The sequence below is a fragment of the Hemicordylus capensis genome, chromosome 4 (genome assembly GCF_027244095.1).
Source record: "Hemicordylus capensis ecotype Gifberg chromosome 4, rHemCap1.1.pri, whole genome shotgun sequence".
NCBI lineage: Eukaryota > Metazoa > Chordata > Lepidosauria > Squamata > Cordylidae > Hemicordylus > Hemicordylus capensis.
The window spans coordinates 149,516,249-149,538,914 of NC_069660.1; the positions used below are offsets into that span (position 1 = coordinate 149,516,249).

The following is a 22,666-nucleotide window of genomic DNA, read 5'->3' on the forward strand; positions in this document are numbered from 1 at the left end:
GCCTATAAGTTAATAGGATCAGCTCCACCAACCAATGTGCAATACGCTGTCTAGATACTGGTTTTCCCTTACACTTGCCCTTGTAAGCCACAAACAGCTTATTTGTCTTTCTGAATTCTTTTGTCCCTTTCAAATAGTACAACAAACACCTGCGTACATCCAACGAGTGAAGCGCTATCTCCAATGTTGTCTGTGGGTCCTTAAAAAAGGTCGGCAAGACCACCTCCTGATTCAGATGGAACTCTGTGACTACCTTAGGGCGGAAACTAGGATCAAGCCTCATAACTACTTTATGTGGGTAGAACAGGGTGTAAGGCTTATCTGCTCTCAACGCAGACAATTCACCCACTCTTTTCGCTGTGGTTATTGCTATGAGGAATGCAGTCTTAAGTGTTAGCAACCTCAGGCTAGCCTCATGCAGTGGTTCAAACGGTTGTTCTGTCAATGCCGAAAGAACCAATGACAAACTCCATTGCTCTAAAGGTTCCTTAAGCGGTGGGTACATATTATTCAGCCCCTTCATAAACCTTCTACATTCGGGATGTGTAAATACAGTCTTTCCATCCCATCCTGGGAGTTTAGAAGATAAAGCTGCCAAATGTACCTTCAAAGAAACATTTGCTAAGCCCCTTAATTTTAGACTTGTCAAATACAGCAAAACCTGGCGCACTGATGCCCGCTTTGCATTGAACTTATTTAATTTTGCAAATGCCCTAAACCTTCTCCATTTACATAAATAACTACGCCTAGTTGACTTCCGTCTACTATTCAACAGAATAGTTCTCAGAAGTTTATTCTCCACGCTGTTAATTTCAGTGTTTGGATTTCTGGGTGTAGTATCCTTCCCTCCGCCCGCTGTAGGAGATCCGACACTGCTGGTAGACGGTAAAAGTCTCCTCTGCACAGGCGAAGCAGCAGGGCAAACCACGCTTGACGTGGCCACCACGGGGCGATCAGTATGCAATTGGCCCTGTCCCTCAGAATCTGTGCCAACACCCGATTGAGAAGTGGTATGGGCGGAAATAGGTAAAGGAGTCCCCTGTTCCACACATATTGAAATGCGTCTCCTAGAGACCCCACACCTATCCCCGCACGAGAACAATATCTCTTGCACTTCTTGTTTCCCTCCGTGGCAAATACATCCACCGCGGGGGTACCCCAGAGACTGAAGAGATCTCTGACACACTCCAGTTTGAGTTCCCACTCGTGTTTCTGGTTGATCTGCGTGCTCCGACTCAGAGCATCTGCTATGTGATTGTCCACACCCCGGATGTGAATTGCCACTGGATAAATGGCATGCATGATGCACCAGTTCCACAATTTCATTGACAAGGTGCAAAGTGTTGGTGAGACCGTACCCCCCTGCCTGTTCAGATAAGCTATTGCTGTAGTATTGTCCAAGTGGATTTGCACCACAACACCCCTCAGCTGGGGTTCGAAAGCCCTCAGTGCTAAGAACGCGGCTAACAGTTCTAGGTAGTTGATATGTAGTAGAGCCTGTTGAGGCGTCCACTGCCCCTGGGTGCAATCCTGGCCGCAGTGTGCTCCCCATCCCTGAAGGGAAGCATCTGTTGTGACCCACGCCGTCGGAAGAAGAGGCCGGAATGGTACTCCCTTTAAGAGATTTGCCTCTGTCCTCCACCACTGCAGTGAAGCAAGCACCTTCTTGGGGAGTCGCAGTAGCATGTTTTGGCTGTCTACATTGGGCCGAAAGTGGTCCAAGTACCACCGTTGCAGGGGTCTCATTCGAAGCCTTGTGTAACGTACGGTCGTGTTGCACGAGGCCATCAGGCCTAACAGCCTTTGCACGCTTCTCGCCCTTTGTGCAGGATTGGAGAAGAAGTGACTTGCCAATGAAGTGATCTGACTGCATCTCTCCCTTGGCAAGAACGCTCTCTGCTGTTCCATATCCAGGGTAGCCCCTATGAAGCTCAGTTGTTTCCTTGGTACCAAATTTGTTTTTTTCCAGTTCACAGTGACCCCGAGGTCCTCCAAAAGATGCAGGAGCATCTGTATCTGTGCTTCCAGTAACCTCCTGTCCTTGCTCACCAGGAGCCAGTCGTCCAGATACGGGTAAACCACCAGGCCTTGAGTTCGAAGGTAAGCAACTATTACTGCCACCACCTTGGTAAAAACCCTTGGGGCCGTTGACAATCCGAAAGGGAGGACTGCATACTGATATATCGCCTCCCCCACTGTAAAACGAAGATACTTCCGGTAATTCTCTTGGATGCCCACATGGAAGTAGGCGTCCTTCAAATCTAACGTTGCCGCCCACTCCTCCTGTTCCAGGAAGGGTAGAATTTCCTGCAACGTTGTCATTCTGAACTTCCGGGTCCAGACAAAATCGTTGAGGTCCCTCAAGTCCATGATTGCCCGAATCCCTCCATCCCGCTTGGGTATTTGAAAATAGCGGGAGTAGAATCCGGTCAACCTCTCTGCCCACTGCACTGGAGCAATCGCCCCTTTTTCCAATAACACCTTTACCTCCTCTTCCAGCACTGGTGTTGACTTCGTGAAACGCAGGCCTGAGAACGGGGGCTGGGTTGTGAACTCTATTGCATAACCCGTTTCCACTATTCTCAAAACCCACTTGTCCGATGTTATGTTGTGCCACGCTATAGCATGGCTTGCCAGTCTGATGGATGGGCTGGCAACTACAGGGCCGATGACAGTGGTCCTGGCAATTGATCTTAAATGCAGTGGGCTGACAGAGTAATCAAAAAGATTGCTTAGTACTTTCTTTGCTGTTCCTAGCGCTTTGGTTTTTGCTCTTGATGTTGTTGTTGAAGCCCCTTGGTCGCTGATAGGGCCTATTCTGCCTCCTATAATCTCTCCTATCCTGATAACGGTATGCACGCTGTTTATTATAACTGTACGTGCGAGTACTAGGTGCTGAGGTAGGTGCCATAAACGTTTTTGCAGTGAATTTAGATTTTTTTAGAGTCTCCATAGTGGCATCTGTGGTCTCATGGAAAAGTCCCTTTCCATCGAAAGCCAGGTTCTCCACCCGGTCTTTCATGTCCCCCTGGAGCGATGTTGCGCGCAGCCAAGCATGGCGCCGCATTGTGACTGCGGTCACCATGGCCCTTGACTCTGTCTCTGCCAAGTGCTTGAACGTGCTCAGTTGCTGTTTTGTCACCGACGTTGTCTTGTCAAACACCTCATGAAGTTTCACTTGTAGCTCTCCTGGGGACATTGATGTTGAATCATGCAGCAAGTTGTCCCACAGCAGATGGGTGTACCGAGCCATACAAGCTGCATAATTTGCTATTCGTATAGCTAGGCTCGATGTGGCGTATAATCTACGACCCAAAACATCTATCTTCCTCCCCTCCTTGTCCGCAGGAGTTGTATGCCGGCGGCTGCCTTTTGATGTTGACGCGCAATCCACCACCATGGAGTTAGGATCCGGGTGGCGTAACAGGTACGTATTCTCTTCATCAAGGATCCTGTATAAGTTTTCTATGCGCTTTGATGTCGGATTAGCCGATTGTATGCTGTCCCATGCTGATTTAGCCGCCTTGGCAATGGCAGGGATCATTGGTAGAGAAACAGGGTGGGAAGATTTCGACTGAAACATCATGTTGTACACAGGGTCAGCAGACTCCGTTTCAGGTAGTTGCAAGTCCAAACCCAATGCCTCTGCCATTTCTCTGATTAGGGAATGGTAGGCCTTGAGTTCTTCTGTTGGGGATCTTGATAAACGCGGTGGAACCTCAGATGAAGGCTCCACCTGCCGACTGGCGTGATCTGAATCTGAATAGTCAGACTCAAAATCCCGTTGCGTCGAAGTTGGAGACGATTCCTTGGATGAAGGACTTGGAGGAGGCGGGGTGCTCTTTCTCTTTCGCTTTCCACTAGGCTTGTCCTGTGGCGCCCTCACAGGCACAGCCTGCTCCTCCCGGGGGGTGTCTTGTACACCTTCTCCATTCCCAGGTGCAGGTGACACATCACCTCTCACCACCGGTTGTTGTAGGGCAGGTTGCATGGCCTTCCACCTTAGGTACTCAGCATAGTCATGCGGCAAAGAATGTCTGAAACCACAAGTGTGCTCAGGCTGTGAAGTGGGGTGGCGTATACTCCCATCCGCGACGCCTGCCAATGGTTGCACTACAGCCATGGGTGATTGAAGTAAGCTCTCAGCCGCAGCCCTTGGGGAAAGTGATGGAGTCTTAGGAGGTGGAGGACTCTCTACCGCTTCCTCATCATCCTCTTCATCGTCCAATCCGGCACTCAGGAAACCCTGAAAAGTGGACTCAGCTGGAGTGTTAGGGCCAGAGTCCATCAACTTCCTGAGAGCCGAAGTTGCGCTCCCATCAGAGCGTTGGCTACCTTGTTGCCTTGGGGTTGATGGAGATTGCTGTGGTGTATGAGCTGGCGACAGTGAGTGGTGCCTTCTCAGATGAGAGTCCTCACTCGGCCTCGATGTCGAGGAGGCTTTAGTCTTGCTCGCCTTCGATGTCGAGGGTGTCGCAGCCGAGCGATCCTTTCCTCTTTGCTCTCCCTTCGATGTCGAAGGCTTCGATGTCGAAGGCGTCGATGTCGAAGGCGTCGATGTCGAAGGCTTCTTCGATGTCGATGCCGGAGGAGGCTTCGATGTCGATGCTGACGGGGTGCGCGTGCTCTGCGAAGCCGTAGCATCCGCTACTGGACTAGAAGCTTGCACCGATGATGGTGAAGGGGTCTCACGCCTATGTTCACTCCGATTAGAGTGCCCCGTACCGGCAGCTTCCGCAGCCTCCTGACGAAGCCTCTTTTCTCGCCGCTTCTGTTCCTTAGAAGAGATCTGCAAGGGTCTCTTAAAAGGTGTAGCGGTGGACACGGTTTTAGACTGTGAATCTACAGCTCCGTGTACCTCCCTCCCCGATGCCGATGTCGACAGTGTTTCAGGTCGAGGGGTGGGAGGGCGCAGCGCGTCTTCATACAGGGCCGCTCTCAGACGCAGAGCTCGGTTTGTCCTCGTCTGCTTAGAGAAGGCACAACAGATCTTGCAAGCCCCTGTGTTGTGCTCCTCTCCTAGGCATAGCAGACAGGAATCGTGGTGGTCGGTGGAGGGCAACTTAGCCCGACACCTCACACATCGCTTGAAGGTCGTTTTTGTCTCCATTTCTCAAGCGTTTGTCGTTAACAGTCCAGGTCAATCCAAAAAATCCGTCCGATCTTTCTCCAAAACTAGTCCGTAAAGCCTTATTCCAGTCCAAAACACAGTCCAAAGTCCAAATAGCCGATAATATCCGTCAAGAAAATAAAATACTTTTTGCTACCGAGGAGCCCAAACGAGGTCTGAACGCTATGGCGGTCAAACAGAAACTAACGGAAGACGCCCACCGCCCAGTATAAGTAGTGATCAGTAGCACGTGCAGAAGGGCGGTTGGGCGTCGCGAGGAGCTACCTAGTCGGCCCGAGAGGTGCCTGCGCAGGCGCAGAACCCATCTACTTATGGAATCAACGGATCACGATCCAGATCATGTGGATCCACACTTTTGAAAGACTTACTACACAGCTAAAGCCACACACCTGGGATGCTTGTATTCTTCAAAAATTGGATGAACGCTAGATGGCTTATCATTATGTTGGTATCAATCACAATCAAAGTATTCAGGCCAGAAAGGGATTCTGTGACAAAAGAAGCACAGTCAGAGCAATTCAGTAATTTTGATTTCTTATTCACTTATAGCCTTCTTCCCATAGTGCTGCTGAGTATGAGAAACCAGAAAATGCTGGATACTGATAAGCTTACTAGCAAACATATTTGCTTCATCATCTGGAAGATCTATCTCCATGCTGGTCAGCTCTCCACAAGTCTGCACCACAGGCAAAGCCATCTTTTTGTCAATGCGCGCTGCATGCAAGTCTTCCACAATCTGCATCTATGATGAACAGCAGTACAAATGTGGAATGAATAAATTGTCTGTACATCTTGCCCAGCACAGAACATTTTATAAAACACTAAAAACCAGTGATGGAACAGGTCTCCTTTTAGGCCCTGGCCCCAAGGAACAGACAAAACTGGGAGGCGAATGGTTACTCTTCCAACCAATAGGGACAAAGATTCCTCCGTGCAATAAACTCTGCTGCCCAGAGCAAGCTGGAAGAATAACCAACACCAGGATGCCATCCTCCATGGATGGAAAATGAAATGAACTTTCAATTGGTCCCTACAGCATCATGTGCTCCTTCCCGCATCTGCCTTAACTGCAATTTAAACATTACTTTGACATCAACATCAACCCCAGGTAAAACTAACCAGAAGTTAACCCAGGCTATTGCAGGCCTGCAGAGGCATATCTAGGGAAAATAGCACCTAGGGCAAGCACTGAAATTGCGCCCCCTGTCCAAACATCTGACACCCATCTTTCAGATAATTTTACCATAATATCAGCTGAAAAATACAAGTCAAGCTTGTTAATCTTTTAATATTTCAAAAACTATTTTAGCAGTGGACTTAGCCAGACCAAAAAATGCTGAAAAACTACAAATTTCAGTATGCTGGGGCTCATAAAATAGCCAAATACTATGTGGAGGTGTACTTGGAAAACTAAACAGAAGTGCCTGTCTAATTCTCTATTATGCATTGTAGTATCACTATTACATATGTTTTAAAAATAAATGGAGAATTTGACTAATCCCAGATACTCCGAAAATAATTAAAGGATATGCAGAGTAAACTGTGTCAATGCTTGGAATATATTCTAGTATTTCATAAAGATAGTTAAAATGAGAGAAAGAGAGCAAGAAACTCCCAGTCGGCCTTAATACTAAGGATTTCACTGATTCAAAATCAAACTCTTCATTAATAGCCATATTATTAAGACATCACATTTAACTCACTTATCACAAGAAGCAAAGTAAGAGCAAATGAATACAATCCTAGCTCATAAGCTTCAGCTCAGTATTCACAAGCCCTGATTCTCTGTGCATAGTGCCAAACCAAATATGTGTACAGTGACTTATATTATATTAATTTTTTAATTTTTTTTAACCTATAGTCCCTTCGGAGGGCTTCCTAAAGGCCATAGGGGTGGTGGTCTGCAAAGGTTTCCCGTCCCCACCTGGCCTCTAGGGCCTTGCAGGGCCCATTTGAGCACGTGTGGTGGCCATTTTTAAAAATAAATTTTGTTTAAAAAACTGGCCGCTGAAAACAAAATGGCCTCTGTGAGTCCTGGGATGGCCTAGAGCCTCACAGAGGCCATTTGAGCATGCACAGTGGCCATTTTGTTTTCAGTGGCCATTTATTTATTTTTTTAATTTTTAAAAATGGCACCCCTCTTCAAGTGGTGCTCGGGGCATGTGCCCTGCCTGCCCTACCCTAGATACGCCCCTGCAGGCCTGACTGCAGTAAAGAACAGATCAAAGTATCACCATTAATGAAGAAGTGAATAAAGCATTTATTTTGTGTTTGAGGCAAAAGGTTGGAACATATTTGCACCAGGCAAGAAGGAACGTATCTTATGTTTGGTATAGAGATAGGGAAGACTTAGCACATACTACCCTACCTAAAACACTCCAAGAGTGTGGTGAAACCTCTATTTTGGTCAAAGATGTTGCTGGGAAGGACTGAACAAATCGTACCTGGAATTTGTATTTTTCATCACTAGCTCCAGGAGTAAAAGAATGTCATCACATCTGCTAATGTGAATACCCACCTGGAATACCACCTGCTGTAAACTGTTGTGGTACTGTAACCATCATTTGGAAACTGATTCCAAGTTTCAAAGCTCAACAGTGGATACAACTTCTTCAACCCAACATTCCAAACAGCACAAGTTTCCTGCTAAACGAGGATTCTTAAATAGGATTTGCAGCTGGTGGACCCTAACCAAGGCTAAAATTAGTGCTGATAAAATGTGTCAATATGGCTCAGGCAGGCAGAATTCATACTGGGGAGAAGACAGGATGAGAGAGGGAATGAATTGTTGGCTCTTGCCTGAAAGATCATTCTCCTCAATGGCTGGAAGTTATTCAGGCTGGGTTGCTCCTCCCACCTGCTCTGAGACAAGGCCAAAGAGACTTATTGTGGCCATGTGGGAGGGGCTACCCCCTCAGCATCCAGTTATTTAGTACATGAACAATGCTCTGGTGGAAGACAACACACGTAAGATTAACTACAGAAAGGCAGATCAAAGACACACACAACCCAACCGGGGGAGGAACAAACCCCACGGAATATTTCTTATCACTAATGCAATACCCCAGGGAGATGGACCACCCCAGAGGGAAACTACCCAAAAGAAGAGGATAGAGAGGCGAAAAAGGAAAACCAGAGCAGCGGGGTAGATATGCTCCCAGCCACTGAGGAGAATGACCTTTCAGGTGAGTGCCAATAATTCATTCTCCATCAGTGTATCCAGGCTGGGACCTACCAAAGCCCCTAAAATCTTACACGGAGGGAAGGAGTCCAGTCCTCATTCTTGAACCATCTGCTATAATGCCTTCCAAATGAGGCATCGTCAGAAATCAATGTATGAATCTTATAGTCTTATAAAGAAGTCCAGGTGGCTGCCCAACAGATATCTGCCAGGGGCGCTAGAGCTGAAAGGGCTGCTGAGGTGGCTGTACTTCCAGTGGAAGGAGCAGTGACTCCCTGGGGTGGGGAAAAGCCATGGTTGGAGTATGCCAAACCTATGCATGAACAAATGCACCTGGCTAGGGTGGAAGTGGAAACGTTGTGCCCCAGAGAACGTTCCTGGAAAGACACAAAGAAAGACTCCAAGGGTCCTAGTGCACTTCAGACAGAGTTTTATGGCCCTACACTCTTCCAATGTGTGTCATGTCTTCTCCTTGGGCAAAGAGGACTTAGGGCAAAAGGAGGGTAACATGAGCTCCAGAGACCTGTGAAATAGGGTATTTATTTTTGGCATAAATGTAGAATTTGTTCTTAATATGACAGTCTGTAAACACCAGATACAATTCTTTGCGAACCAAGAGGGCCCCAAACACCGAAACCCTGTGGGCTGAGGTAATAGTGATTAGAAACAAAAACTTGTAGGTAAGAAACGTCAATAAAACAGATCTAAGGGGCTCAAATGGAGCCTTGGCTAAGGCGGTCAGAACTATGTTCCGATCCCAAGTGTGGAACCTGTGTACAGGAGAAGGTTTGAGGAGAGAAGCACCCTTAAGGAACATCCTCACACGTGGGTGAGTAGAGATACCTATCTTACCATCCACCTGCAGAACAGAAGCAATAGCCACCACCTGTCTCATGAGAGTATTAGGGGAAAGGCCCTTCTTCAAACCAGACTGGAGAAAATCCAGGAGATGAGCTGCTGAGGCAGATCTCTAAGATTTGTATCAGGTCAGAAAGGATTTTCATGTAGCTTGGTATATGCTGCTGGTAGAAGGCCTGCAGGAAGCCAGAATGGCCATTAATACTCTTCGGGTATAACCTCGTGCTTTCAAGTGAATTCCACTCAGCCTCCAAGCAATCAGATTCATCCAATGGGGGTCCAGGTGGAACACAGGTCTCTGATGGAGGCGACGAGGGTATGCTCCCAGATCCAGACGAGCCTATGAGCAGGTCCGAGAACCATGGACACTGTGGCCAGTGAGAGGCTACCAGGATGACTTCTGCCCATAGTTCCTAAACTCGGTGCAAAACCTGAGGGATGATTGCTACAGGAAGAAAGGCATACACCAGTCTCTTGGGCCACAGCAATTAGGGTGTCTGTGTGCTCAGCCCACATGGTTTGGTATCAAGAAATGAACCAAGGCAACTTTGTGTTGGACGGAATTGCAAACAGATCCATTATAGGGGTTCTGAACTTCCAGTGATGTTTAGAAATGCCTGGGAACTGAAGAACAATTTGGCTTGGTTTATTTGAGACCAGCTCAGCCAATCTGCTACAATGTTGAGATCCCCTTTTAGATGGTCTGCTGACAGGGACTGTAGATTGGACTCTGCCCAGGTTAACAGGAGCTCTGCTTTCCACATAAGAGAGTGAGACCTGATTCCCCTCAGTCGATTTACATGGGCCTTTACTGTGGCATTGTCTATTCTCATCAGTATAGTCATCCCTCGCCAACCACCAAGGTTCCATTCTCGCAAAACCTCACTGTTGGCAAATCTGTGGTTGGCATTCCATTGAAGTCTATGGGAAACAGGGGGTTAGTGGAACTGAGACTGCGAAAAGACCTAAAAATAAAGGAAAAAATATCACCCCAATGCTTAAAAAAGGAAGAAGGGGGAAAGAAAAAAAGAAAATCACAAAAAATCCTGTAATATCGCCAAGTGTCATCAAGAAGAATGAGTAGATTGAACTTCTGGAAATTATTTGAACCCCACAAAATCACTCAAAGGCATTTTAAATCAGCAAGGGACAGCAAGGATCACCAAGAGGAATGAGCAGATTAAACCTCTGAACCTCTCATAATTGCTGGAACACCTCCCCACCCCCAATCTCTAAAAAACCTTGCCAACCGCAGATATTCGAGTCATAGTTGGCAAGACCTGTCACAACTGCCCAGTTGCATATACTCAAAACCACGTTTGGTAAAACCATGATTGGCAACGGATGACTGTATCTGCTATTGCTGAATGAATGGGAGAAGGGCATACCTTATGGCCTTTAGCTCCAGCCAATTTATGCTGTGAAGCTTTTCTTCCTCGGACCACTGACCCTGAGCTAGATGATGTTGAAGTGGGCAACCCACCCCCAGAGGCTGTCATCCGTGATAACATGTGTCTGGGGCACCAGAAGAAAGAGGACTCCCTTCAGGGTGGCTGAAGAGATGCACCACTGCAGGAAGAATAGGACTTCTTGCATGACTGTTCCAGTATTTTTTACTGCCATGGAAGCAGAAACCAGAGAAGGGGCTGGAAGTTTAATCTTGCCCACAGAATGAGGCCTATAATGGAGATCATGGCCCCTTGCAGTTCATTCAGGGAGAGAATATCTGGCCTTAGAAGCTTCAGTAGGACCTGGCACAGGCAAGTGATCTTGTTTCTGCAACAGGTGGGTAGAGATACCACACCCTTGGCAGTGTCTAAGGTCACCCCTAGATGAAGTATTCTGGTCTGCGGAGAAAGGAAGCTTTTGGCTACATTCACCACAAACCCCTGTTCCTGGAGGCACTGAAGGGTCATCTGAACATGAGACGATCTGATCAAAATGTCTAAGTAAGGGTACATGTGAACCCCTTGGATTCTTAAGTGTGCCACAAGGGACACAAGAGTTTGGTGAACACCCGAGTTGGAGATTACAGACCAAAAGGCAGAGCCAGGTATTGGAAATGAATGCCATTGCATGTAAACTGCAGGAACTGCTGGTCCTGAGGATGGATGGGGAGATATGCCTCCTTCAGATTTATTGATGACAGGGGGTCCCCATGTTGGATCGCCAATAAGATGGTTTGCGTGGTTTCCATTTAAAATTCCTTTTTTCCACACGTACCGATTCACAAATTTAGGTCGCATATCGCTCTCCATTCCCTGTTCTTTTTCGGCACTATGAAGAGAATTGAGCATACGCTTTGGTGATGCTCCCCCACAGGAACCGGTTCAATGGCATGGATCTGGAAATTATGCTGAATTGCCTGTTGCCTGCATCATGAGTTTGTGTTTGGTACGCTTGTGGGATCTTGGGTAGGGTAGGAACTTGTTCATAGGAGGGGAGACTAGGTCCAGGGAGTAGCCCCTGTAACGCTTGGGTTTGGACCAGGGAGGATGATCCTCCTTGTGAAAACAAAAGGGCAATCTAGTGGCCCCAAACTGGTGGTGGGGGGCGTTATTTGGCTTTAGCCATAGCACGGCTAGTTCTTTGGCCATAGCATGCATAATGTTGTTAGCTAGGGCCCAAGCCAATAGTTAGGTAGCATCCAATGAGGAATCTGCCATAAAGGCAGCAGCTTTCCCCAGTTTATTCAGGCCCTGCTTGAGTTTAGGAAGGCCTGGAGGAACCAGTGGAGAAGGTCCTTGATCCACAGAATGGGTGCACATGCATGGGAGTTTGCTATAAAAGATCTCATGGATAAAGTGGAGGCCTCGTGGGACCTGCATAGAACTGCATCACACCTTTTATCATCATCATTTTTTAGGGTTATGAAGAATGGCACTGTTAAGAGTCTTTGGTGTCAAAAAAGGGCACCTTGATTTTGTCTATTACCTCCCCTGGACAAACCTAACAGTGGATGTGGAGCTTTTGACTTCTGTTGGATTCTTCTGTGGAGATGGGCCCTTCTTGTCAGTTGAGAGATCCCCCTCCTCTGTCGGATGCCGAAATGTCAGATACCTCCTCACTGTCCAGTAGACGCCTGGCACCCATGGGGGACCCCTGGGAGGGAGTCCATGTGGTGAGAGTGGTGGAGGTACATCCAGAGGCCTTGGATGTTTGTTTCAGTCTCGGGGGAGCCACATTCTAAGGTGCATGAGGAATGATTGTGGTGATCCTGAGGCTGCTTGGTATTAGAGCACCCCCTGGGCAAAGCATCTGGATTGCTGGGCACCAAAAAAATGGCAGACTTTCTCATGGCGGGGAAGAACTGCAGGAATTGGGGGCTGGGACCCCTTATGAATTTCCTTCACCACCATCTGCCTGAACAACCTTTTTATGTGGCCAGGGATCTCTTGGTCCTCTTCCCCGCCCCCACCTGAGGAGGAGAACCTCCATCCAGAGTTGAGTGGTTGGGATTGGTGTTACTCACCCTCTCCTTGGAGGGCTGACTGCTGTGCTCCTGTTACCCTTGGCTGCTCCCTGGCCCCTCCGAAAAGTCTCTGGTGTTTGGGGGCCAATTCCCGGCAGTCCCATGATCTGGGGAACAGGGATGCGTGCACTGAGATTTTGTGTTTTGGGAAGCTGAGCATGAGATCTTTGCCTACTTCAGTTTCTTGCAGGCTTCGGCAGCCACCACTGCGCTCCAAGCTTCTCTTCAAGCAGAGGCAGCTGCATCCTCAGAGAGAGGGAGAGGCCTCTGTCTCACTGCTTGGGACACAGGTGGCCTGGTTAGAGGAGCTACAGTGCACTGCAACCAACTCTGGGGTGGTTGGGTTCCATCTCAACTCCTCTAATCCAAGAATGGGAAGATGGCAAGAGAAGAGAGAAGAGAAAATACAGAGAATAGGCCAAAGGACACCAGAGCTGAAAAAGGGCACCTGTTGCAGAGTGAGTCAGGGCGAAAAACTGGCGTCTGAGGGAGTAGCCCCTCCCACATAGCTGCACTAAGTCTCTTTGATTGGCCCTGTCTTGGAGCAGGTGGGAGGAGCAACCCAGCCTAAATACACTCCCCAACTGATGGAGAATGTGCAACCCTGCAAGCTTCCATGGTTAACTACATCCTTACATCATCAGGGGTGTTTAAAATTACATATCTATGCAAAAACAAGAGAAAGTGGTAGTACTAACTGTCAAGATATATTTGAGCATGGGGTTTCAGGAATTGATTGGAAGGTTGGTTAAAAGCATTCTAAAGTTCTTAAAGGGACAGCAATAATATACTAAGTGGACTCTGTAGTGGAAAGGAAACCATAATCTCTATTAAGATTGATAGTGTCATTTTTTTGTTTACAAACTCCTACTTAGCTATTTCCTATTCTATGTATCTACAAGGATTGATCTTTTTAAGAGCAGTTACTTCTCAGGTCTGCGATGCTTTGTCCTTACGCACTGAAATGATTACTAATAGGTTTCTTGATGTTATTGCTCTTGATATTAAATTTGCAATTATTTAATCACTGCCTTAAGGACAATCCTGCTGGACCTATGTAGATGGCTGAGACACAAATGTGCCAAGCAATTGCTATTCATTGGAGACTACAGCAGAACTGGAGTTTCTCTCAGTTGAAGCTGATTTGAAAGAAACACGGAAGTTAGGAGAATAATTGAGTGCCTTTGTCTAAGTGTAAATTATAAAGTTCTGCATACATTATTTCTTTAAGACCCTGCTGCTCCTTGACAACAGTCTGTTTCTGTGCATGATTCAGGATGCTGGTGTTGACCTTTACAGCTCCATAATGGCTTAGGGCCAGTTCAGTCAGGGTACTTGAAGGAAAGTCTCCTCCTACATGGACAGGGCTCAGGAAATCCACTAGTCTATGACAAGTGAAAAATGCCTGAGTGAGAAAAAAATCCTGACAAGTAATGTATTACCATAGCTCAAGGAACCATCTGACAAGTAAATATTTTCGTCTGGCTGGTGAACTGGGCCAACATTTCTTGACCCCCTGTAAATGGATTTGCTTGGTCTATAAGAACTTTCAGGAAGGGCTTTCAGCATGTGCCAGCATTATACAGAGTATTTATATGGCCATGTAGGCCAGGGTTTTCTCTCTGGTGGCTTCTTCCATATGGAATTTCCTTTCTCAGAGACCTAGATTGTCCCTTGCTGCTGGAATTCCAGCAGTTGTTAAACACACATATCTTCCAGCAGGCTTTTGTTACTGTTGCTCTTTGAGAAATTGTTTTAGTGTAGGTTTGTTTTTTATATAGTAATTTGTTTTCTATTCTGTATTTTTATCTTGTCATTATGTAAACCCTCTTGGAAATCTAATGAGAGTCAGGATAAAATAAATACAGAGCCAATAAAAATTGAAAAGGCAGTGTTTGGAAGATGAAAATCAAGGATTACAATCACTGAATACTGATATGCAATGCAAACAGAGCTATGTTATCACTAACCTCTTGGTCTGCATCGGTATTTTCAATGGCTTCACAGACAGAAGAATGACATGGGGTTTCAGATCTCTGGAAAAAGAAATAATTACAAATACTAATGTCATACCAAACGAAAAACAGCCTCAACAGTTATTAATTATCAGATTAAAATTTATTTGGGAGTTTGAAGCAACTAGAAGAGCAAACTCTGATGCAACAGAAGGACCTATGGTTAATGTGACAGAAACAGCAGGGAGACTGAAGGAAGCAAACAAGAAGTTCATGGCCTCTGTGTGCACTGTATTTCTAGAACACAGAAAACAATGAACAAATTTTCATGAGGACTAGTGGTCTTGAAATGTTTTGTTTCACATTTCAACTGACTGACAATGCCCATTCTCCCCCTCTGCCTGTTATACCTAGAAATATGTATGTGATGTCACTTGCCTGTGTTTTGCATTCCTTCACAAAAATCCACATTTTCTAAGAATCCTTTGGCCTAACTCCTTAATCCTCATTCCCAACTGTAACCAAACCAAGTACATTTAACTGTCAGGGTGGATATCACACACACACACACACACACACACGCACACGCACGCACACGCACACGCATCCAGCCCTAGCACAAATATGTTTTGCTTCCACAAGGGAGGAGGAAGGTCAATCAACTCCCCTTACCCCTGCTGCCAATGCCTCCTGAAAATATGTGCCTGACCCTCAGGGACACATTTTGAGCGTGTATCGGTGGCAGCAGAAGAGGGGATTTGCAAAAATAATCTCCCCACCCCACCCCACTTGTGTGAGTAGACCATACTTCTACAAGACAAACATTCCCCATTCCCAAATGGTTCACAATCTAAAAAGAAGAACAAGGCAGCCACCAATAGCAGACATTGGAGAGACACTATGCTGGGGTTGATTAGGGCCAGTCAGTTTAAATTTAATCCACTCTGATAATTGCTTTTGCTCATAGTTACCTCTTGCTACTCTTCTCTCTCCACCTATTGACTTGCTTACTGTCAAACTGATATTGTAATAGGGTCTGCCTTTTTGCTTATGAAACTACATAAGACACTGCAGACATCAATAGTACTGTACAATCAACAACTCAACCACATGACAAGCGTATTTGCAATTGTTCCAGCATAATACAGACAACAGAGCAGGGCCAGCTTCAGATCTGAATGGGTCCTGGGCAAAATGTCTTAACACTGATCTTCTCCCCACTTAATTGGCAGCAGTGAAAGGAGGAGGGGTGGTGAGTATAAGTCCATGAAAGTGATGGGTAACTACAGCTCGTTTGACAACCTGGTGCTTCTGCTTCTGTCACCTTCTTCCATCATTGCAGATGGTGAGAAGGAGAGAAGACTGGAGAGTATGATCTCTAGCCACCCAGCACCTTTCCTGTCTCCTGCCAACATCACTGTGGGCAGTGAGGAAGGAAGGGTGCGTGAAAGCTCCATGGGATACAAGAATTTAAAGAGGTGGGAAAGGAAAGGGGGACCCATTCATCAGTGGCAGGTCTCCAGCATTTGCCTGAGGGTGTCACATGCTGGCATCAGGCCTGTAAGAGTGCTATATGAACAACCACAATTAGTACTTCACAAAGCAAAACAGCAACTCCACTTCCCCATGGTGATTTTTTTAAAAAAAAAACTTTACCTGACCCATATGAAATGTTACAGGATTAGACTTCTTTCCTTGGGTCTGTGAATTATTCATATTCTTGGTGGAATCCGAACACTGCTTTTCTTTTAGTTTATGATACTTCCAACATTTAGATCGTTTGCTCAAGTGATCTGAAGGTGCATGCTGAATCTCTTTGTAACTTTTATGTGAGAGTTCTGATGACGTATGTTTGGCCGTTTCAAGATTATCTTCTCTGAAAGCCTGTGTGTGCAAGTTACCATCTGAGAAGTCATCAAAAGTTGAAAAGGTAGGATATAGCTTTTTTACAATGTTCTGTTTTCTGCTGAATTCATATAATTTGGAAGGATTCTTGCTAGGAAGAGAAGAACACTCTGTTGGAGGTATAGTTTCCTTCAAGTCCTCCAGCATGCATCTCACAATTTTTCCTTTCAGTTTGTTGTGCTCCACTTTAGACTTCCTTTTGTTCTTTTCCCTGCTATTCAGGATCCTCAGATCTTGCAACTCCCTTTTGCTTCTTTTAACGTCAGGGCCACAGCACACATCTGTGTCAGAGACTCCCTTGCTAGGGAAGGCTGCAGCAGAAAGCATCTTGCTTCTCTCTCCAACACATTTAGTCTTATTTTTAAAATGCATCGTGATCTTTTCACGGTCCTCAGCTGGCATCAAAGCACCAGAGACATGTTTGGTGTTTTTCACAGTATCTTTTGGGGAACTTTTTGTAATATCTTGGAAGTCCAGACTCCATTTTGCTTTTGTGTGTCCAGTACTACCAACCAACCTGCAAGAGCATCAGAGAGAAACTATTACAAATACATTTGTGAAAGAGAGCTTATAATTGAATTGCAGTTTAAGGAACAAGCCCAGAGTTCTGGAATTTTAGTTATGTTCCAGGGGAACTGGAGAAAAACTCTAGTTCTCTTATTAGATTATTTTTAACTTGCACAGAAAACATGGTACACGAGATTAAATTATTTTTACTCAGTTCAAGTTGAGATGCTGCTCCTTATAAAGTTCTAGAGCACACAACTAGCAGCTCTGGATAGGAATATTCATTCCCACACATCTCAAAAGGTGAGGTAAGACAGTTTAATGCAACCAGGATGGGCATTACAATACAAATGAGGATGTGTATTCTGAAGCATCACTCCACATGTTCTCTCTCTTACTGTATGGGGCAACAAAGTGATATAATTAAAGGAACACAAGAGTGCCAATACCCCTTTAGTAAAGGTGAGTAGTAAAAAAAGAGGGGGGTCAACCCTTATAAACCTCAAAACTGCATCCTCTCTAATAAAAGCCTTGGTGTCCGTCCGTGGACGGACACCAAGGCGTGTGTTCGTGCCTCCCTGGCCTGTTCTGCGCCTGCGCGAAGCGCAGGCGCAGAACAGGGCAAGGGAGACACGCTCGCCAGCACCCGGCAGCCATCTTGGGCGGCCAGAAGCGGCCGCCCCGCAGAAGCTGGAGAGGAGGCGGCGGGAAAGTGACCAAGGCGGCGGCAGAGCCGCCGCCTCGGCCAAAATAGATGGAGGCCGGGGGCGGAGCGGAGGCCATGTAACCTTAACAAAAAATTTACTCCCGCGGCCGCCGCCGCCGCCCGCCCACCCTCCCTCCCAGCTGCCGAGTCCCCCTTACCCTGGCCGACTGCTGTCGGCCGAAGACAGCCCTTAATTTAAGAGGCCGAGAGGAGCTCGCAAGCAGAGCTCCTCTCTGTGCAAAGCCTCTTGCCGTACTGCCGCTTTGGGCGCAAGGGACGCAAGCGCCCAAAGCGGCAGTTCGGCAAGAGGCTTTGCACAGAGAGGAGCTCTGCTTGCGAGCTCCTCTCGGCCTCTTAAATTAAGGGCTGTCTTCGGCCGACAGCAGTCGGCCAGGGTAAGGGGGACTCGGCAGCTGGGTGGGAAGGAGGGTGGGTGGTCGGCGGCGGCGGCCGCGGGAGTAAATTTTTTTTTAAGGTTACATGGCCTCCGCTCCGCCCCCGGTCTCCGTCTCCCCGGCCTGGTGGGGGCAAATGCCTGGGCCGATTTGGCCCTTAAAGGTAGGGGGGGAACGGCGGAGGGAGGGGGAATGGCGGCGGGGGTCCAGGAGCGCCGTTACTAGCGCCCGTTATTCAACGGGCCAAAATTCACTTGTTGCTTATAAATATGACATCTGTTGAGCTAATAAATTAAAACTTGGTGAGCATGATCAAGTAGATAAGGTCTACAAATGAGCCTTATTGCAAAGCAAATGGATAAAAATTGCTACACATACAGCAAATTAAAAAGTGCTGAAAATTGACACATTGGCTTTTGTCCAGTTTTTGCCTTCTGCCCAGAGAAGCATGCGCGTGCACAGACACACACACACAATAAAGGTTCAAACACTTCATTTGCAACCCACCAATTCTAGCAGATACTGCAAAACAGCAAATCTCCATTGGTCAAGCACAGCAAAGTATAGACACCGGTGGGTGGCCAAGTGTCACAATCTAAGTTTGGATTGAGAGATGACAAACAATTCCTAGCGAGCTCTTAAGTACTCTTTCTTGCATAGGAACCTTACCCCAAATTTGGATAGCTGTTTACGACAGGCTCTTTCAACAAAAGACACTTACCTCAAATTTGGGATTCATTCAACTTGTACAGCTCACCCTTCTTGCTTCCATCCCCAAATTGCTATGGCGTTACCATGGAGCTTGTGGTTTCTGCTACTCACAGATGTTCAGCTCCCTGTGGTTCCTGGCTAGTCCAATGCTCATTGCAGCTACCTCATTTGAGCAATTATACTCTGGCTAGAGATCAGATACTAAACACTATTTGCTACGGTTGAGCAACTACACATAGAAACACACATACACTAGGGATGTTTATGAACTGGGGGGGGGGGGAGGACGCAGGCGCGCCGCGGGGGGGGGAGGACGCAGGCGCGCCGCGGGGGGGGAGGACGCAGGCGCGCCGCGGGGGGGGGAGGACGCAGGCGCGCCGCGGGGGGGGAGGACGCAGGCGCGCCGCGGGGGGGGAAGGACGCAGGCGCGCCGCGGGGGGGGAAGGACGCAGGCGCGCCGCGGGGGGGGAAGGACGCAGGCGCGCCGCGGGGGGGGGGAAGGACGCAGGCGCGCCGCGGGGGGGGGAAGGACGCAGGCGCGCCGCGGGGGGGGAAGGACGCAGGCGCGCCGCGGGGGGGGGAAGGACGCAGGCGCGCCGCGGGGGGGGACGCAAACGCCTGGAAGAGATCATCAGGAGATTTGGTGCAGGGTGTTATCAATATGCCGCTAACACCCAAATCTTTTTCTCCATTTCAACTTCATCAGGAAATGGCCCGACTTCCCTAAATGCTTGCTGGAATTGGTAATGGTTTGGCAGAGGGGGAACAAACTGAGGCTGAATCCAAACAAGATGGAAGTTGAAACTTAGGAAGTGGTTTAGATCTGCCTGTTCTGGATGGGGCTAAACTCCCCCATAATAGCATCTACATAGTCTTGGAGTACTTCTGGACCCAAACCTCTCTCTTGTATCTCAGGTTGAGGCAGTGCCCAGGAGTGCTTTTTATCAGCTGATACACCAGCTACAACCCTTTCTGGAGATAAATGACCTTAAAACACGTTGAATAACATCCAGGCTTGACTACTGTAATGTGCTCTATGTTGGGCTGCCTTTGTATGTAGAAACTCCCATTCTAAAAGAACTACATTGGCTGCCAATAGGTTTCCAGGCAAAATAAAAAACGCTGGATATAACCTATAAAGCAAACAGCTTGGATCCAAGGTATGGGAAGAGGAGTGCCACATTCTTCATTAATCCCAGCACCAAGTAAGGTCATCAGAGGAGGTCTGGTTGTGGTTGCCCGAAGACCAAGGGAAAGTATGGGTAGCACTTTGTTAGTAGCAGCCCTGATGCTCTAGAATTCTCTTTTTGGAGAGAGCTGTGTAGCCTCCTCCCTGCTTTCCTTCCAGGAAGTTCCAGAAGCTAGTGAAAACTGGGTTTCTTCCTGAAAGCCTAGGCTTTGGAAGTGATGGATGACTAATGACTGGTTTTCTATGCACTGTCTTCTCCTTGTACTCTGCTTGATATTTTAGCTGGTTTGTGCCATTATTGTTTTATACGGATTTTTCATATATATTTGTAAACTGCTTTGGGATTTATATGAATATTTTTATAGTCATACAATATGAATGTATTGTATTTAAAATAAAATAAAATAAAAATAAAATACTCAAGTGGTCACTATTGTCCATGTTGAAAAGCAAATCACTGTCTATGAGCCAGCATAGTGTAGTGGTTAGATTGTTGGTTTAGGACTGGGAAGACCAGAGTTCAAATCCCTTGTTCAGTCATGAAACTCACTGGGTGACTCTATGCCAGTCACTTGACTCTCAGACTAATCTACCTTTCAGGGTTATTGTAAGGATAAACATTACTTTGTACATTGCTGTGGTTCCTTGGAGAAAGAATGAGATATAAATGTAAATAAAATAATACATATTGCCTTGATTCATGTTTTATAGCCCCAAACCACAAACTGCGAAAGCAGAACATGAAGCCACCCTAGCTGCCCAAAATAAACTAAAATTAGTTGTGATTCCTAGAACCACTCACAGCAATATTTGTAAGTTATCCATTATACCCTAAAGGTAAAAAAGTAAAAAAAAAACTACTACTACTACAACAAATATTTATACAGTGGTCCCTCTACTTACGAACTACTCGACAGCCGAATATTTTGACTTACGAATGAAAAAAATGGCCGCACGCTTACGAATTTTTCGACATTCGAACGGTTTTAGTTTTGGCGGTTTTAGATGCGTTTTCCTCGACTTACGAATTTTAGATGCAGTTTCCTCGACTTACGAATTTTTCTCGAAAACTGCTTCTCCCATGGTGTTTTGTGTATGGGAGGCTTTAAAACCCCTGTGCCATGCTTCCAGACCTCTGTGGGTTGTACGAGGCGTGGAGTGAGGAGGTGTGGAGCGGCGTTGGAGAGAGAGAGAGAGAGAGAGAGAGAGAGAGAGAGAGAGAGAGATTTGGAACCAGTTGGAGCCAGCAATTCTCTATTGCTGGAAAGGTACTGTAGGTTGCTTTTCCTTCTCTTTACTGTGGGGGTTGCGGGGGGGCGTGTCTTACGTGTGTGTGTTCCATGCCATGTGTAAAATTTTTATCCTTGCCTGTGGTCCTTGCACCTTGATGCTAAATTTTTCAGGCTGGCCATGAGGTTGTGTTTAGGTTTTCTGAGCAGGTTTAAGGCTCCTTTTTGCTTTCTGGCCTTTCTGCAGTTTTAAGAGGTTTTTTTGGTTTCTGCTCTTTGCTTTCTGGCCTTTCTGCAGTTTTAAGAGGTTTTTTTTGGTTTCTGCTCTTTGTTTTCTGGCCTTTCTGCAGTTTTAAGAGTTTTTTTGGTTTCTGCTCTTTGCTTTCTGGCCTTTCTGCAGTTTTAAGAGTTTTTTTGGTTTCTGCTCTTTGCTTTCTGGCCCTTCTGCTGTTTTAAGAGTTTTTTTGGTTTCTGCTCTTTGCAACTTGATGCTAAATTGCATGTCTGGTTAAACTGAATTTTTTTCCATGCCATGTTAAAGTGCACTTTCTGCCCTTTTGTCTTCAGGATCCTAATGATGTTTTTTTCCCCTTCCTAGTGTTTGTGGCATCATGGCACCAAAGAAACCAGCAGAGTCCGGGAAGCGCAAGAGGAGCTGATTCACTTGGAGGTCAAGCAGGACATCATCCGCAAGCATGAGCAAGGCATGCGAGTGGTGGATCTTGCAAGAGAGTACGGCAGGAGTGCTTCGACCATTGTGACCATCCTCAAGGACAAGGAGAGGATTATGGGTCGTGAGACAGCCAAGGGTGTCACGATCCTTACTAAGAAGCGCCCTGCCATCATGGACGAGGTGGAGAAGTTGCTGCTGCTGTGGATCCGCGAGAAGGAGCGTGCAGGGGACACTGTGACTTCGGCAGTCGTGTGTGCCAAGGCCAGGGCCTTGCATGCTGACCTGATCGCCCAGCAGCCAGGAACTTCGCAAGAAGAGTTCAAGGCAAGCCACGGGTGGTTTGAGAAATTCAAGATGAGGTCTGGTATCCGCAGCGTCGTCCGGCACGGAGAGGCTGCAAGTTCGGATCTGCCTGCAGTGGAAGAATTCGCCACGGAGTTCTTGGAGACCGTGACTGCTGAGGGCTACCTTCCTGAGCAGGTCTTCAATTGTGATGAGACCGGCCTCTTTTGGAAAAGGATGCCAAGGAGGACCTTCATCACACAGGCGGAGACCAAGATGCCTGGCCACAAGCCGATGAAGGACCGCCTCACCCTCCTCTTCTGTGCAAACGCCAGGGGTGAACTGAAGGTAAAGCCTCTGCTGGTTTACCATTCGGAGAACCCCCGTGCTTTCAAGAAGCACAAAGTCAACAAGGAGAGGCTGAGCGTCATGTGGCGGTCCAACGCCAAGGCCTGGGTCACATGGGTCCTGT

The 22,666-nt window shown here is 47.0% G+C and overlaps 1 protein-coding gene across 17 annotated transcripts in view; it reads right to left on the minus strand.

Moving 5' to 3' along the window:
- Positions 1-22,666, minus strand: part of SWT1 (SWT1 RNA endoribonuclease homolog) — a 107,255-nt gene that overhangs the window by 60,535 nt on the left and 24,054 nt on the right. For all 17 annotated transcript variants that reach the window (XR_008305455.1, XR_008305456.1, XM_053242618.1 and 14 more), the window contains 4 exons: positions 16,254-17,019; positions 14,613-14,678; positions 5,744-5,873; positions 5,521-5,619 (listed from right to left, as the gene is read on the minus strand). Coding sequence is in view for 15 of the 17 variants with exons in the window: in XM_053242618.1 (XP_053098593.1) it covers positions 5,521-5,619; positions 5,744-5,873; positions 14,613-14,678; positions 16,254-17,019 (1,061 nt within the window). In the remaining 2 variants the exon portion in view is untranslated. The remainder of the gene's footprint in view (positions 1-5,520; positions 5,620-5,743; positions 5,874-14,612; positions 14,679-16,253; positions 17,020-22,666) is intronic.